General features: G+C 35.9%; 1 protein-coding gene across 2 annotated transcripts in view; it reads left to right on the forward strand.

Annotated features, from left to right (window-relative positions):
- Mib1 (MIB E3 ubiquitin protein ligase 1) overlaps window positions 1-18,948 on the forward strand; it is a 131,343-nt gene that overhangs the window by 25,611 nt on the left and 86,784 nt on the right. For both annotated transcript variants that reach the window (XM_020163561.2, XM_074070144.1), the window contains exons 4-6: window positions 7,768-7,872; window positions 13,494-13,560; window positions 15,434-15,638. In XM_020163561.2, the coding sequence (XP_020019150.2) occupies window positions 7,768-7,872; window positions 13,494-13,560; window positions 15,434-15,638 (377 nt within the window). The remainder of the gene's footprint in view (window positions 1-7,767; window positions 7,873-13,493; window positions 13,561-15,433; window positions 15,639-18,948) is intronic.

Raw genomic sequence — 18,948 nt, forward strand, 5'->3', positions numbered from 1 at the left:
AAACAGGAGGACCTAGGTCTAGATCAGCCTGGCAAAAAATGAGACCCTTTCTCAAAAATCACTAACACATAAAGGGCTAGAAGTGTGGCTCAAACTGTAGAGCGCTGCCTAGTAAGTACAAAGCCCTGAGTTCAAACTTCCAATACCACACACACACACACACACACACACACACACACACACACACACACAAACACACTTTAATTTATTTTTTATTTTTTATTTTTTTATTTGAGGGACTGAGGATGCAAGTGGCTTAGTGGCAGAGTATTTTCTTAGCATGTTTGGAGCTCTTGTTCAAGACTTAGCATTGTCAAAAAAAAGTCATTTGGATTGGCTTGCTTTATGATCCATTTCTTCAAAGGCCTGTTTCTGAGGCACAGTAGGCTGTTGCTTGTTTTTGAACTAAGTGCCTCATGCATGCTAGGCAGATGTGCTGCCAGCTAGTAGGCATTTACCTGGGCAGTCTGCTATCCTCTCTACCCCTCTTGGATCATGTAGGGGCTACCAATAGCAGTTATCCTGTTTGTGGGTTTTTTTTTGGTTGTTGTTTGTTTGGTTGGTTTTTTTTGAGACAGGGTCTCGCCATGAAGCCCAGGCTAATGTTGAACTCATGATCCTCCTGCCTCAGCCTCCTGAGTGCTGGGGTTATAGACCTGCACCACCATGTCCCACTTTAGCAGTTATTCCATACAGAGTTCTGTATGGCCTATTTAGCTGGGGTGAAATATCAGTGGTGTTTGGGCAAGAGGATTGTTGGTTTGTTTTATTTTGGATCTTTTGTTCGTTTGGCTGATTATTCATTCATTACTTGACTCAAAAAATACTGAGTGTGTTTTGCTAGCTGCAAAAATGTACTAAATGAGTAGCATTTCACGTTTGAGACTTAGATGTCACACCATCAGTTTTACGTTAACCTTATTTTAGAAACTTGTTTTTAACGCTGAAGAATACCAATTTTCTCAGTCTGTGTTATCTGAGAAACTCTTCACAGGAATTTGAAAGCCTCTTTTATACAGACTTGGGGCTTTGTTTACACTTTAAATTTAAGCTTTTTAAATACTTTTTCAAATAGTTTTCTAAATTCGAATAGTTCTGTTGATTTCACTTTTTAAAAAAGTCTGTTTTTAATATTTTAAAGTCAGAAGGGTGTTTCTTAGCCATTATGTTTTAAGTACTTTATTTTTATTAAGGAAAAAGATTTTTGCTTTTTTTATTCAGTAAATTTTATTGAACACTTACATGTAGGGTTCTGTAGGCAAAAGTAAAGACAACAAAGTTCCTACCATCTCGAAGCTTATCCTTTTTTGTTTTTGTCAATTTAATCACAGTTTTATTTTGCCTGTAATAATGTTTTTTTTTTTTTTTGGCACTGGGGTGTGAACTCAGGGCCTCATACTTGCTAGGCAAGCACCCTACCACTTGAGCCACTCCACCAGTACTCTTTTTGTGTTGAGTATTTTCGAGATAGGGTCTTGCTTTCATTTTGCCCAGGTTGGCCTTGAACTGAGATCCTCCTGATCTCTGCCTCCTGAGTAGCTAGGATTATAGGGGTGAGCCACTGGTGCCTAACTGTGTTGGGTATTTTGGAGTTAGGGTCTTTTGAACTACTTCTTCAGGCTGGCCTTCAACCTCAGTCCTCCTGATCTTTGCCTCCCAGATAGCTAGGATTACAGGCGTGGGTCACTGGCGCTTGGCTACTCTAATAGTTTTTAAAAATTTTATTTTATTTTTGAATTAACATGCATTAATAGTATGAAGGGATTTTATTGTGATTAGTCCATATAGGCATACAGTGTACTTTGAACATATCCCCCACCTCTCACTATATTTCCATCTCCTACCTTCCTTGAAGCCGATATTCTAATTAGAGGAGAGAGAAAAACAAAGAAACTCTAAATTCGTGTGAATGTAGTGTGTTGTGTGAGCCAGCATTGGGTCACCTGACAGCTGTGTTAGAAATGTGATAGGTAGTAGGTGCACTTCTATCCAGACTTTCTCAATCATGATCTTCATTTTAGCAAGGTCCCTAGATCATTTATATGCACATTAAAGTTTGAGAAGCATTGCTTTAAAAAGAAAAGTAGAAAAATTAAAGATAAGGGCAAAATAGTTTCTGCCTGATACCGAGGGGGTCTGGAGGAGAGGAAGGGGGCAGGGTAGGTAAAGGAATGGGGGAAGGGGGGAGAAATGACCCAAACATTGTATGCACATAGGAATAAAAGAAAAAAATAAAGAAAGAAAAGTAGAGGAATATGAATTTGGATAAGATGCCACTACTAAATGGGGCATTCCTGACAAGCCAGTGGCAGAGTATAAGGAACCTCTTTGGGAATGGGGGAAGGAACAGCCCTATCCCAGCACATGGGTCCTGACAAAAAAAGCTCAGGCTGAATGCCAACCTCTACTCTTCCTTAGTGAGGGCTCTTGGCAGTGAACAGCATCTATAACATTCATTGCAGTCCTGCAACAGATACACCAAAGAATGTATAAAATGTATGTGTAAGTTTAAGGAATAGTAGTAAAACAAAAATGAATACCTTTGCCCTCAATATACAGATTAAGAAGTAGAATATTATGAGTACCTTAAAAACCTTTGGTGTTCCTTTGAGTGTCCTGTTCCAGTTGCAACTCTCCCACTTGCAAGGCAACCAATACTCTGATTTTTGTGTTTATCATTCCCTTGTCTTTATTGTTTTTCATTTAATGTTGTATCCTGTAACAATTCATTTTTAAGTTTTGAAAAACCAAGTATCAAGCACAAACTTAGCTGTTGTAAGGACAGTATAGAATTGGTCCTTTTAGATGAAGGCTCCCAGGAGAATGTAAGCTTAATAAAGTCAGCAGGCAGAGTCTTCCATGAGTTTTGAGCACAGGGCTCAACATACAGATGCCAGAAGTAGGTGGTGGGCATCAGATAGGAGTATTATCCCAGGGAGTATATTTTTTTGTTTATAACCTCATCATAGCCCATCTCTGAGTTTTAGAAGTAAGTTAAAGCATAACATTCACTTTGTGTATATGTTTGTGTGTCTGTGAGAGAGGGAGAGAGAGAGAGAGAGACAGACAGACAGACAGACACAGAGAGAGACATCTCAGTTGCTTTAGGTGGTAGGGTGGTAGAGGGGCTAGTGGGAATGTAATTGTTACATAGTCCAAACTAGCCAAGTGCACTTGAGATGTGAGTCAGGGTTACATGGGCAGTATGTCCTTAGGCCAGTAAAATGAGACAGTGGCAGTGGGGGATTTTGATGATAAGAGCCTTCAACTTGTCTGGATCTTGAGTCACATGGCTACAGTCTGGATGGGTTTCTCTGCGCCTGGTGCTCAGCAATCATCTTGGAGCTCCCTTTCATGTCCTTTTTCCTGACTGGATTTTATGTTTTCTGTACCCCCTTTTAGCTTACTTTGTTCTTGGTGGAGTTCATGTTCTAGTAACTTCTTTTGAAAGAGTGCATAAGAAGAACATTTTTAATGCTTTTATTCTAAAAAATGACTTTTTATTCTTCCCTATACTTCATGTGGCCAGAGGAGGCCGTCCATGCTTGTTAGGCAAGTGCTCTCCTACTTGAGCCATTCTACCAGCCCTATTTTGTGTTAGGTATTTTTGAGATAGGGCCTCAATTTTGGCCTGGGTTGGCCTTGAACTGAGATACTCCTGATTTCTGCCTCTAAGTAGTTTGGATTACAGGTATGAGCCACAGGTGCCCAGCCTGGAAGTCATCTTTCTAAGGCAGTTGTTATTAAAGTCTGAGGTGGGAGATTAAAAATAAGCATTCTTGAGGCTTTGAGTCATCAGTATTACATTCTTGGTTTGTTATGATTCAGCACATACTACATTTTAAGAACAAAATGAGAAAAATAAATGAAATCATCTTGTACATGTGACTCTGACTAAGGGATCTTGATATAAAAATCTGAGTAATATTCTGTAAGCACATATTTAAGATCAATTGTAATTTTTATGTTTTGACTTTTTTTTTTTGCCTGGGTGCTTGAATGCAGAAAGTTAGCCATCTCCCTTTCTTTTCTGTGCTATGTAGTTTATCCTAGCTGACCTATGTAACCTACATTGAATAGTGCGTTACGTATTCTTATAATAGGAATTCTCAAGCACTAGTACCCATGTCTGTACTTCAAGGCTATTTTTGTTTTATAGGTGCTTTTGAATACATGTCAGTTCAGTGTTTCATATAGGTACACTAGGTCCTGTTTACTTCTTTTTAAAGACATTCTTGCTGGAACATCATATACCAGAGTAGAAAGAATAGCACCACAAATTCTTAGGCACTCATCTCCCATCTTATCAACTTTTATTTAAAAAATGCCATTTATTTGTTGAAATCAAATTCTTTAGGTTTGACTGATTGGTTATTTGTGCTGATTTTAACTTGTACGTCTAGTCCTTGTATTTCCTATAAACTGGTTGTTAGATCTAGAGGCTTGATTAGATTCAGGTTCAATTTTATTTTGGCATGTGTACATTACAAGTGATGCTGTGCATTTTCTTTTTCTATTTTTTTCTTTTCTTCTTCTTTTTTCTCTCTTTTGAGATAGGGTCTCACTGTATAGCTCAGGCTAGCCTTAAACCTGCTATCTTCCTGCCTCAGCCTCCTCAGTGCAGAGATTATAGGTTTGTACCACTATACCCAGATTGGATTTTCTATTCTCTTCTCTCTTTTCCTTTTCTTCTTCCTCTTCCTTTTCCTTCTCCCCTCCTTTCCCCTCCCCTTTCCTCCCCTCTTCTCATCTCTCCCCCTCTTCCTCCCTGGGGCCTTTCACATGCTAGGCAAGTGTTCTGCTACTGAGCTACATCCCCAGCCCCATGCTGTCTATTTTCTGTTGTAGCATATGGGGGACACTTCAAGTCTGATTGTATTAATATTACAGATGTTACATTGATGGATGGTTGTATGTAGTATTGTCAGACCAATCCATTATAGTGTTTCTCAGAAACCTTATACCTAATGGTTTTAGTAGATATACCATACTGTTCTTTTGAGGGGCAGGGGGTAGAGGGGAGGTAGGGCAGACAGAGTCTTGCTATGTTGCCCCAGGAGACTTGAACTCCTGGGCTCAAGTGATCTTCTCACCTCAGTCTCCTGTAGCTAGGATTACAGGCGCACATTAACACACCTAGCTCCGTACATCCCTTCTCCTTTCCCTTTCCCCTCCCTTCCCCTTTCCCTTCATGGTTCTGGGATTTGAACTCAGGGTAAAGGCAAACCTCTATCACTGAGCTATATCCGCAGCCCATACAAGTTTTAAAATCAGGATTGGAAGTATAAAATAGCTGTAGTTATTTTGTTATACCTTCTACTTTGTTTCTGTCAATAGTAAATAACATCATTTTAACAAATTAAGAATTTCATCTAATGATTCAGAATTGATTAATGAACTTGGTTGTATCCCAAGTAATTTGAAATGTAGAGTGACTTTGATTTAAATAAAATTTGTCTTTGTCTTTTAGCTAGTCAAATGCTTTTTTGTCTCTTCTCTAAAAATTCAAACTTATTTATATATTTATCATATATGATACGGTGTTAAGGTGGAACTGGAGTTTGAACTCAGGGTTTCACACTTGCAAAGCAGGCACTCTGCCACTTGAGCCACACCTTCAGTCAGTTTTGTTTTGGTTATTTTGAAGATGGAGTCTTGGGAACTATTTGCCTGGGCTTGCTTTCAACCTTGATCCTCCCAATCTCAGTCTCCTGTGTAGCTAGGATTATAGGAGTGAGCCACCAGTGCCTGGCTCAGAGTATCATATTTTTTAAAATCAGGAATTTTTTTTTGCTAAAAATTGCATGTTTTATATTTCACTAAAGCATTAGAAACTTTCTTGGAAGGCTGTGTATTGAATAGTTGAGCTAAATCATAAAGCAAAGTAAGGCAGTGACAGACTCTAAATTCAGGGTGATAGTTACTTTTGTTGGAAGGCAGAAGAGTGATAGTGATGATATGCAAAAAGAAGACTTGAGAAGAATTGGTAGTATTTTTTATTTTCCTTTAGGCTGGGTAATAATTATGTGGGTATGCATTTTTTTACTCTGTAAAGTTTACATATGCTATATGTTTATAATGTATAATGTATTTGAAAATACACAAGAATAAATGGCTTTCTTTTCTAATAATTAAAAATATTTCTCAAATGATTCATTAGGTCAGAAACAAAACTTTTTCATTTCTACAAAAGCACCATACAATACCTACCTTACAAAACTATTTATTACAGAACAAAAAAAGAAAGGTTATTGTGTATTTTATTTAAAGTAATAGTAGTCTGTTTTTAAGTTTATGAAGGGTTGCTGATACATGGCAGAATGGAGAAAAATAATTTGAACTGCATGTATGCAGCTTTCTACTATTATCTGAAGACTAACTTACTTGAAAAATGCCCAAGTTTGCTTGCTGTATGTCATTTTGAGTAGTTGATACTAAACCCTTAAGCAATGACAGCTGCTTTGTGTGTGTGTGTGTGTATTATAATCATGTAAGTTTAAGCATCAGTTTGGTGATTGTGTGGAGATGGTGTCTGGATGTTCATGGACCGTTAATACAGCCATAATGCCAATCAATGCGGTCCTGCAGACTAGGAGTCAACGCTTTAGCGTTGATGGTCTGCTTATTTGGGGCTAACAGATACTTACTGCTGCAGGAAGAAATAGCTGGAGTCCTCTTTGAAGATTGACACTAAGGATTTTCAAAAGTTTTGTGCTTGGTGGTACGTGTCTGTAATTCTATTTGGAAGGTGGACATTGGAAGATCATGAGATCTGGGCCAGTTCGAGCTACATTGAAAGGCCTATCTCAGAAACAAAATACATACAAGAGAGCTGGGAGTGTGGCTTAAGTGGTAGGGTACTTGTCTAGCATGTGTGAAGTTTGGGGTTCCATTACCAATACTGCCCAAATTTGACTTTGTGCTTGTTAAATTTTAGTTGGTGAGGGAGGTTTATCTTGAATCATTTTGGATATTTGACTAAGATCTTAAATTTTGTATTGAGTAAGTGGTTGAAAAGTATATACTTTTTTTTTTTTTAACCCTTAGTGGGATTGAGGTCTGAACTCATGGCTTCATGTTTACGAAGCAGGCGCTCAAAAACAGGCACGCTACTGCTTGAACCACACCTGCAGTTCATTTTGCTCTAGTTATTTAGGAGATGGGGGTCTCGTGAACTCTTTTTGTATTTGTCCAGGCTGGCCTCAAACTGCAATTCTCCCAATCTCCATGTCCTAAGTAGTCAGGATTATAGGAGTGAGCCACCTGTGCCCTGCTATTCTTATTTTTGTTCTGTGTATGCTATTCTTAAAAGAAACTTTTAAGAATAGAAAGATTGTAAATTTTGCATCGAATTATTCATTTTCTGGTAATCTATTACTGTAATCCCCAATTTAAAATTATAACAGTAGTTTTAGAAATTACTTTGTAATTCTGATGCAAGGTGTGGGGTCACATGCCAGTAATCCCAGGAGGATTTGGGAGGGTGAGACAGAAGGATCAAGAATTCAGTGAGACCCTGGCTCTAAAATTAATCCCAAAACGGAACAAAACAAAAACCCCCCCAACAACCCCCCAAAAGCCAGCTACTTTGTAATTCTGGAAAAATGTGACTTTAATGATTTAATTATATGTTAGAAGTGACATATTTTCCTGATCCTGTTACACAGGTTGATCAAATGATTTTTAAGATTTAAATACAATAATTAAAAGAATTAACTCTGTCTTCCCCTTTTTAAAAAGTTTTCTTTTCTCCAAAACTTGTGATAGGTAACAGAAATCCAGGACTGGAGTGCATCAAGTCCACATAGCGCAGCTTATGTTCTCTGGGATAATGGTGCTAAGAACCTTTATAGAGTTGGCTTTGAAGGCATGGTAAGTAGTGAAGACCTGCAACATGTGAAAGTGTCAGATGTGTGAAAGAAGGAGAGGAATAGCCCTTATTTTGCTCTTTTATCTTTTTTCTTTTCTCATCCCCTTCTGTTAGAGAACAGCCTTCTGAATCATGAATATGCAATACAAGGGAAATCTGTAAAGTAAGGATTTAATAAACTTGCAAACCTTACTTTTTACTATTTGTCTAAACTGTTTAATAATAAATATGATTTTGCCCTTAGGAAATGTTTATATAATTATTCTGTAGAACTGATTCCTTTTTAATCTAAGTTTATTTATTAAAATTGAGCAAACATATTTAGAACCAACTATAAGACTCTCCTTGAGTAGACTTGGAGGATAGTATTATAATGAGGTTTGTGGTATATTTGTATTCTATGCTCTGGCATCTGGTAAAAGTATAAATTATAGTAGGTGTTAAAATTAAGAGGTTTTTTTTTCTGTATTTTTTCACAGTATGGAGTTGGTAATTAAGTGATTAACTTAAAAACACCTAGAATTACTTAAGTGCTCAGGAAGATTGCCCTGTATTTCTGCATTTCATGGACCATTACTCATTGACTTCACTATTTAATTTATTAAATAGTAATGCCTTTTATAGCCTTTCCATCTTGAAAATACTCCCCATTTAAAGAATTCTTTACTACAGTCCTCCACTCTACCAGCTGAACTATTGAAGGGAGCCCAAAGAATTCTTTTTTTTTTTAGGCTGAGAGTTTTTTTTTTTTTTTCATTTTTCTTTTATTATTCATATGTGCATACAAGGCTTGGTTCATTTCTCCCCCCTGTCCCCACCCCCTCCCTTACCACCCACTCCGCCCCCTCCCTCTCCCCTCACCCTCTCAATACCCAGCAGAAACTATTTTGCCCTTATTTCTAATTTTGTTGTAGAGAGAGTATAAGCAATAATAGGAAGGAACAAGGGGTTTTGCTGGTTGAGATAAGGATAGCTATACAGGGCATTGACTCACATTGATTTCCTGTGCGTGGGTGTTACCTTCTAGGTTAATTCTTTTTGATCTCACCTTTTCTCTAGTACCTATTCCCCTTTTCCTATTGGCTTCAGTTGCTTTAAGGTATCTGCTTTAGTTTCTCTGCGTTAAGGGCAACAAATGCTAGGTAGTTTTTTAGGTGTCTTACCTATCCTCACCCCTTCCTTGTGTGCTCTCGCTTTTATCATGTGCTCATAGTCCAATCCCCTTGTTGTGTTTGCCCTTGATCTAATGTCCACATATGAGGGAGAACATACGATTTTTGGTCTTTTGGGCCAGGCTAACCTCACTCAGAATGATGTTCTCCAATTCCATCCATTTACCAGCGAATGATAACATTTCGTTCTTCTTCATGGCTGCATAAAATTCCATTGTGTATAGATACCACATTTTCTTAATCCATTCGTCAGTGGTGGGGCATCTTGGCTGTTTCCATAACTTGGCTATTGTGAATAGTGCCGCAATAAACATGGTTGTGCAGGTGCCTCTGGAGTAACAGTCTTTTGGGTATATCCCCAAGAGTGGTATTGCTGGATCAAATGGTAGATCGATGTCCAGCTTTTTAAGTAGCCTCCAAATTTTTTTCCAGAGTGGTTGTACTAGTCTACATTCCCACCAACAGTGTAAGAGGGTTCCTTTTTCCCCGCATCCTCGCCAACACCTGTTGTTGGTGGTGTTGCTGATGATGGCTATTCTAACAGGGGTGAGGTGGAATCTTAGCGTGGTTTTAATTTGCATTTCATTTATTGCTAGAGATGGTGAGCATTTTTTCATGTGTTTTCTGGCCATTTGAATTTCTTCTTTTGAGAAAGTTCTGTTTAGTTCAGGAGCCCATTTCTTTATTGGTTCATTAGTTTTGGGAGAATTTAGTTTTTTAAGTTCCCTGTATATTCTGGTTATCAGTCCTTTGTCTAATGTATAGTTGGCAAATATTTTCTCCCACTCTGTGGGTGTTCTCTTCAGTTTAGAGACCATTTCTTTTGATGAACAGAAGCTTTTTAGTTTTATGAGGTCCCATTTATCTATGCTATCTCTTAGTTGCTGTGCTGCTGGGGTTTCATTGAGAAAGTTCTTACCTATACCTACTAACTCCAGAGTATTTCCTACTCTTTCTTGTATCAACTTAAGAGTTTGGGGTCTGATATTAAGATCCTTGATCCATTTTGAGTTAATGTTGGTATAGGGTGATATACATGGATCTAGTTTCAGTTTTTTGCAGACTGCTAACCAGTTTTCCCAGCAGTTTTTGTTGAAGAGGCTGCTATTTCTCCATCGTATATTTTTAGCTCCTTTGTCAAAGATAAGTTGCTTATAGTTGTGTGGCTTCATATCTGGGTCCTCTATTCTGTTCCACTGGTCTTCATGTCTGTTTTTGTGCCAGTACCATGCTGTTTTTATTGTTATTGCTTTGTAATATAGTTTGAAGTCAGGTATTGTGATACCTCCTGCATTGTTCTTTTGACTGAGTATTGCCTTGGCTATTCGTGGCCTCTTGTGTTTCCATATAAATTTAACAGATTTTTCAATCTCTTTAATGAATGTCATTGGAATTTTGATGGGAATTGGATTAAACATGTAGATTACTTTTGGGAGTATCGACATTTTTACTATGTTGATTCTACCAATCCATGAGCATGGGAGATCTCTCCACTTTCTATAGTCTTCCTCAATCTCTTTCTTCAGAAGTGTAGTTTTCCTTGTAGAGGTCTTTCACATCTTTTGTTAGGTTTACACCTAGGTATTTGCTTTTTTTGAGGCTATTGTAAATGAAATTGTTTTCATACATTCTTTTTCCGTTTGCTCATTGTTAGTGTATAGAAATGCTAATGATTTTTCTATGTTGATTTTGTATCCTGATACCTTGCTATAGCTATTGATGATGTCTAGAAGCTTCTGAGTAGAGTTTTTTGGGTCTTTACGGTATAGGATCATGTCGTCTGCAAATAGGGATATTTTGACAGTTTCTTTACCTATTTGTATTCCTTTTATTCCTTCTTCTTGCCTAATTGCTCTGGCTAGGAATTCCAGTACTATGTTAAATAGGAGTGGAGATAGTGGGCATCCTTGTCTGGTTCCTGATTTTAGAGGGAATGGTTTTAGTTTTTCTCCGTTAAGTACAATGCTGGCTGTAGGTTTGTCATATATAGCTTTTATAATGTTGAGGAACTTTCCTTTTATTCCTAGTTTTCTTAGAGCTTTTATCATGAAATGGTGTTGGATCTTATCAAAGGCTTTTTCTGCATCTATTGAGATGATCAAGTGGTTTTTGTCTTTGCTTCTGTTAATGTGGTTTATTACGTTTATTGATTTTTGTATGTTGAACCACCCCTGCATCCCTGGGATGAAGCCTACTTGGTCGTGGTGAATAATCTTTTTGATGTGCTGCTGAATTCAGTTTGGCATTATTTTGTTGAGGTTTTTTGCATCAATGTTCATTGAGGAGATTGGCCTATAGTTCTCCTTTTTGGAGGTGTCTTTGCCTGGTTTTGGGATAAGTGTAATACTGGCTTCATAAAATGTGTTTGGCAGTTTTCCTTCCCTTTCTATTTCGTGGAACAGTTTAAGGAGGGTTGGTATCAGTTCTTCTTTAAAGGTCTGATAGAATTCAGCAGAGAATCCATCAGGTCCTGGACTTTTCTTTTTGGGGAGATTCTTGATTGCTGCTTCAATTTCATTTTGTGTTATAGGTCTATTCAGGTGATTAATTTCCTCTTGGTTCAGTTTTGGATGATCATATGTATCTAGAAATCTGTACATTTCTTTTAGATTTTCAAATTTATTTGAATATAGGTTTTCAAAGTAGTCTCTGATGATTTCCTGGACTTCCATGGTGTTTGTTGTTATCTCCCCTTTTGCATTCCTAATTCTACTAATTTGGGTTTTTTCTCTCCTCATTTTAGTCAGGTTTGCCAGGGGTCTATCGATCTTGTTTATTTTTTCAAAGAACCAACTTTTTGTTTCATTAATTCTTTGTATGGTTTTTTTGGTTTCTATTTCATTGATTTCAGCTCTTATTTTTATTATTTCTCTCCTTCTCTTTGTTTTGGGATTTGCTTGTTCTTGTTTTTCTAGGAGTTTGAGATGTATCATTAGGTCATTGATTTGGGATCTTTCAATCTTTTTAATATATGCACTCATGGCTATAAACTTTCCTCTCAAGACTGCCTTAGCTGTGTCCCATAGGTTCCGGTAGGTTGTGTTTTCATTTTCATTGACTTCCAGGAACTTTTTAATTTCCTCTTTTATTTCATTGATGATCCATTCTTCATTAAGTAATGAGTTATTTAGTTTCCAGCTGTTTGCATGTTTTTTGTCTTTACTTTTGTTGTTGAGTTCTACTTTTACTGCATTTCCATGTTTTTAAATTGGTTATTGATTTGCTTCAAATGAAGGCTTAATGTGCTATATGAGCTCAGGTATTTAATAAGTATCATATGTACATTGATGACTACATAGTACTTCTCTATATGGTTATGCCATATTTACTTAATAAGATTTCTTTTGATGTGCACCCATTGCTCCCTCTACTACTGCATGCAGTGTGTCACTGAGTATCTGTCTACGTCTTGCACGTTACGGGTATATGTCCTTAAGATGTATTTCTAAAAGTGGAATCAGTGGATGAAATTATCACTTGAAAACAGTTACACCCCTTTGTCTCTTTGGCTAGGGTTGGGTGATATTAGATGTTCTGATCACAAAAGAGTCTGTGAAAGAGTTGGGGTTCTGTGTACTTATGGGGTGTGTGTATATATGTAAAAAAGGAGCTTCTTTCTTTAAAAAGAGTAAGGTGTAATAGTTACCTACTTACACACATGCCAGCTACTGTTAGGTACTTTTAACCAAATTCACTTTTAAATTTTCACATTTAAAAATAATTGCTCTTTTTCCCTATTCTTTTGTATTTTTTTTTATACCACAGATGTCTCTATTCAGGTACTTAAGTAATTTGTTTTCTTATAAAAGATAGGTGGGAAGGAACTAGTAAGATTAGGAAAAAGTAAGAACTAAAGTTGAAGAAGATAAGGAAGGAACTAGTAAGATTAGGAAAAAGTAAGAACTAAAGTTGAAGAAGATAAGGAAGTTAACTGTGCAAGAAATAAAAAAAGTCTGGATTTGGCAATTCTTTTTTTTCTGCTTTGTACTTGGCTGTCTAGTTTTGGCTGATTTCCTTTATTTTTGTCTTACTTTCCGTATTTACAAAACAAGCTAATATTTGCCTAGTATGTCTTATAAAATTGATTGGAAAGATCAAATGAGATGAGATTTTTGGTAAAAGTACCTTTAAAATTGTGTTTTGTACATTTTTAAATACTAGGTATTTGTTAGAGTTGTTTATTTAGCATGTGCTTTTTAAAAATATTGTAATATTAAAGATTCAGTTTTAATTTTGAATTTAAAATTCAAAAAGTAAAAGTAAAGCAATACCTGTCTGAAGATCAGTTTTATAGTTTTTGACAGGTGTTTTTGAAAGCAGTTTCTAATGTGATTAGTAACCCAAAACTTCTCTTGTTTTGTATGTTTCTGAATGACATTTTTGCCTATTTCAGGTATTGAGCCATATTTGAAGTTTTCTTGGGTGACTTTTCTGGTTTCTTTTCTTCTTAGTCTGATCTGAAGTGCGTGCAGGATGCCAAAGGAGGTTCTTTCTACAGAGATCATTGCCCTGTGCTAGGTGAGTGAGCAGTTAGAGAAAATTTCTAAAAAATTGCTCGGAATTCATGAAATCAGTAAAATGTTTAAGTTGGACTTAAAAAATTAATTGCCATTAAGATTATTTAGAGAAATTCTTTAGTTTTATTTTGGTTTTAAAATATTTGTTCCTTTTTATGATTTATTTAGACTCACAGTTGTCTTGGGAATTAATTTGATGTTTATGTCATAATATATATTTGAAATGTTTATTTTTATTTATTTAGTTTTTTGTTTGTTTTTTTGAGACAGACTCTTGCTAGGTAGCCCAGGCTGGCCTCAAACTCAGATCCTCCTGACTCAGCCTCCCAGATACTGGGATTGCCTGTGCCAAGTGCCATTTATCTTTTAACCCTAAACTGTATCATTGAAAAAATTTGCGTAAGATTATATCAGTGTTGTAACTCATGCACTACTGAGAATAGGATTTGACAGTTTAGTTCTTATAAATGCTATAGAGTTTCTGTAAAATTGCTTTATTAAAATAACAATCCCAAGATCAAAGTAATATAGTAAATATAATTCCATGTATAATTAAAATTTTTTTAAAAAGGGGTAAGATAACTCAAACTACACTCATTAAAAAAAATGTTGGGGCTTTTTGTCAAAAAGTGCTGTTTCCTTCCAGAATATATTAATTTCTTTTTAAAAGGGAAAATGTAGGAACGTTTAAATGAACTCATCCATTTCTCTTATTTTCATAAACTTTCTTTGCTTTGTGTCTTGCCTTCATAAGAAAAATGTGGAATCAACATGTACATTTTGGATCCTTTGCTGTAGTGTTTTATAATCATGAACCCATTATCCCAAAACTAGATTTTAAAAATAATGTAGGGACACTCAATCCGTTTGTTAAAAAATAATGCTAAGCATTTCAGAGAAAAAAAAAAATCAGGGTTTTCTTTTATATTCTACCACTCATTATTGGCTCTGGTGCAGTGATACACAACAAATGATCCAGGCAGGAAAAGTGAATATTTTCAACACAAAGAACTACATGTTCGGACTTAGACTTGAATATTCCTTTGTAGATTCTTTTCCTACTCATTCATTATGAATCATCACATTACTAAAATTGTGTTTACCTGTATGGGTTTGTTGTGTTGGGAATTGAACTTAGGACCTCAAGTTTGTTAGACAAGTGCTGTACCACTGAGCCACATCCCCAACCCACTGGATTACAGGTTTTGAATCTGATGTTTGTTTTTCTTTCTGTATTTTAAAATTTTCAGCTCTATAGTCTCATATCTAGAGTGAATTCTTTTGAACACTTAAGGTGATACCTAAAACTAAAATGTCTAGATATTTTTGTTTAAAAATAATGCAGTTGCAGGGAGAGATTGGCTAATGGGTATAAGGCAACAGCTAGATAGGAGGAATAAGTTCTTGTGTTTTATAGCACTGTAGGGTGAATAGAGTGAACAGTAATTGATTGAATATTTCAGATAGCTAGAAGAGAGAATTTTGACCACTGGGAGTAAATCTTTGAGGTGATAGGTATGCTAATTACACAGATTTGATCACTGTACATTGTATGTGCGTATATATATCTCACATTGTATTCTATGAATGTGTACAATTATTATGGATCTATTTAAAATAAAAAAAATATTCTATGAAAAAAGAAGATTGAAAGGGAATACCATGATAACTGTAGGCCAACAAGTGTGGTAACTAGATGAAATGGACAGATTCTTAGAAAGTATCAAAACTGATTAAAGAAATTGAAACTTAGAATAATCCTATAATAAGTGAAGATGTTGAGTTAGTAATCACACTCATACAATTGCAGTTGCGTACTGTTGCTGACTTTCTTTTTTCTTTCTCCCTTTTGTTAATTGCTTCTGAAATTACAGGTGAGCAAAATGGCAACAGAAATCCTGGTGGATTGCAGATTGGTGACCTGGTAAATATAGATCTTGATCTAGAAATTGTACAGTCTTTGCAACATGGTCATGGAGGATGGACTGATGGAATGTTTGAGACTTTAACTACAACTGGAACTGTTTGTGGCATTGATGAAGATCATGATATTGTAGTACAGTACCCAAGTGGCAATAGGTTGGTGATATTGCTCAATTTTTGATAATGACATAGTGTATAGAGAAAAGAGCCTTAAAGAAGCCAAATAATGTGATATCATCAAAGACTACTAAGGCTCGTTTTCTTAGGTTGTAAATAAAAATCCAGTTATGTTGGTAAGGTAGAAAGGAACAAATAATAAGTGTGTGTGTGTTGTGTATATAGATTTATATAAGTAGACTTATATTATAAATTCTATATACTTTTTATTTTTCCTTCAGAGTAGAATCATTATAGTAGAATACATTAGGTCCAAGTATAGCTAAAAAGTTCTTGGTTCATATTAGACCATATTAGTCATTTGTGAATAACAACATTAAAACTCCTCTGGCTCCAAGCTCCTCTGGCCTATATTTCTAGGGCCATAGCTCCATCAGTATTTGACCACGAAACTGTAATAATCAAGACAGTTAGAAATATAGATTGATGGAATAGAGTCAAGAAATAATCCTTTTCATTAAGTTAATTAAAGTTCAGTGGAGAAAGAATAGTTCTTTCAACAAATGGTGCTGGGCCAAAGGGAAAAGAATATAATTGGACTCCTGTTATATACCATATACAAATCTTAGCACAATTGATCATAGGACTAAATGTAAGAAATAGCTATAACACTCTTAGAACAAACAGGTAAATGTTCTTGACCTTGGATTAGACAATGTTTTTCTAGATAAGACCCTAAAAGCAAAAGCAACCAAAGAAAAAATAGATTAATTGGACTTCATCAAATTTGAAAACTTTTGTGTTTCAAAGGAGACCATAAGAAAATTTAAAGACAACCTGTGGAATGGGAGAAAATGTTTCCAAGTTATGTGATTGTTAAGGGATTTGTATCTAGAAAATGTAAAGATCTCTTGAAGATTCAACAGTGAAAGACAACTAGAAACTGAGCCAATGATTTGAGTAATATGAATTCTGTGGGAATGTAGCTCTATCTAGAACACTCTTGAAAAGATACTTGATGTTATTAGGGAAGTACGAGTCAAAACCACAATGAGATACCACTTCACACATTAGCATGTTATTAGGGAAGTATACAGATCAGAACCCCAGTGAGCTCACTGTGACTGAATCAAAAAGTGTAGGATCAGGCTAGAATCTAGAGGCTAGAATTAAAGAAAAAGTCAAGATAATAAAGTGTTGTGGAGGATGTGGACATAATGGAATTATTATACATGTTCCTGATGGCACTCTAAAATGGTGGAGCCACTTTGGAAAACAGTTTGTTAGTTCCTCAAAATGTTTATTGTAGTTAACATATGACCCAGCAGTTTCACTCTTGGTTATATATATATCCAAGAGAATTGGGAACGTGTATACACAGAAACCTGTACGTGAATGTTTGTAGAGACATTATTCATAAGAACCAAAAAGTAAAAACAACTCAAATGCCTTTTAGCTAATCAGTGGGTGAACAAAATATGATGGAGATATGCAATGGAATATTATTTGCCCATAAAATGGGATAGAGTACTGACACAGTGCAATATAGATGAATTTTGGAAGCATGCTAAGGGAAAGAATTCAGCCAGAAAAGGTCACATAGTATGTGATTTTATTTACATAAAATGTCCAAACTAAGCAAATCCAAAGAAACAAAATATATTATTGGTTATTTCGGGGTCAGGGAAAAGGGTGATCGTAGAGTGACTACTAATAGTTATGGAGTACCTTTATGAGTTGGCGAAAATGAAGTTGGGTAGTGGCGATGGTCGCACAACTCTGTTAATATACTAAAAACCACTAAAGTACCCACTTTAAGTAGGTGAATTGTACGGTATGTGAATTCTATCTCACTAAAGTTGTTTTCAAAAAAGAAAAAAACCTTAAGGACTCCCGGTTAGCATGTTCTCGTTTGTTATTTGGAAATGTTAATACAAATTAGTGTTATTACTTGCAGAATTATTTCTTGTTCAGAATTCTTTCTTGGGAGGTAGAATGTTAACAGTAAATATCACAGTTCTAGAAAGTAAGCTTTTTTTCTTTATTCAGCAGAATCTGTGAAGTACTTTTTCTGCATTAGGCCCTATGATTAATATGGTTATAAAGGCAGTTGAGATGTGGTTTCCTGCTTTGAAGGGGTTTCCCTTCAAAGCTAGAAATAACTGCAATAAAATGTTATAAGTAATGTGATAGATAAGTATTCAGAGTATCCTGAGAGCACAAAAGAAGAGAGGTTATTTTTAAATGGAGAGATAGAGAAAACTTGAGATAGAAAATTATACTTGTGAGTTTAGGAGATGAATTACATTCCACTAGACAGGGAAGCATACCAGGTAAAGGGAGTGAGTTGAGTCCATACTGTGTTTAGGCACTATAGTAAGTCTGGTAAATTTTGGGATATAATTTGGGAGCACTGTGGTTGATAAGACAGAAAATAAAATTTTACGTATCTGATTTTCTTAACTATACAGAGGCAGTGTCTCCTTGTTGTTGCCTTAGAAAAAAAAGTATGAGTCCAGGAACTTGTTTAGTTTAGTAAATGGATTTGTGTATTGTGTGACCACTCAGATTCTCTTAGATGTTAATAACTACCTGAATCAAGGACAAGAGGATAGAAGATGCCAATACTGTAGAAACTTACTTGACAAGGGAAGTTCAGTGTGGCCCTAGGGGAATTGTGTTACACATTGTGGCACATCTGTTTGGAACATTAAGTTGTTACTAAAATGATGGTTATGAAGATGATAGCTGCATGGAGAAATGCTATGTATAGTAGAAAAGTCAAATCCAAATTTGTTTTGATACAGTATTTACAATTATGAAAAATACCTATTTATCTATAAGATTGGCAGTGGTGTGGGAAATGGTGCACTCTTTTAGAGTAGCTTGGGTCTGACAGAATTGTAAATAAATATACACTATGATTAGGTAGTTATTTTAAGCATGGCTAATGAAATACTGACCCTATTAAAAAATTTTTTTTTTAGCACCTGCGTTTGAACTCAAGGCCTTGTGCTTGCTAGGCAATTGTTCTACCACTTGTGTCAGTCTTCCAGCCAATTTTTGCTTTAGTTATTTTTGGGATAGTGTCTTGTTTTTATGCCTGGACAGGCCTGAACCTCCATCCTCCTGTTTATACTTCCCACATACCTGGATCACAGGTGTGTGTCACTGCACCCAACTTTTCATTGGTTGAGATGGAATTCTGTGAACTTTGTACCCAGACTGGCCTTGAACCTTGATCCTTCCAATCTCTGCCTCCTCAGGGATGTTCTTTATAGTATTGTATATTCTTGTGAATATTTGGAAGTAGTTTAGAAAATATTCCACTGGAGAATGACTAAGTACA

This window comes from Castor canadensis, chromosome 4 (assembly GCF_047511655.1).
Source record: "Castor canadensis chromosome 4, mCasCan1.hap1v2, whole genome shotgun sequence".
NCBI classification, from domain to species: Eukaryota; Metazoa; Chordata; class Mammalia; order Rodentia; family Castoridae; genus Castor; species Castor canadensis.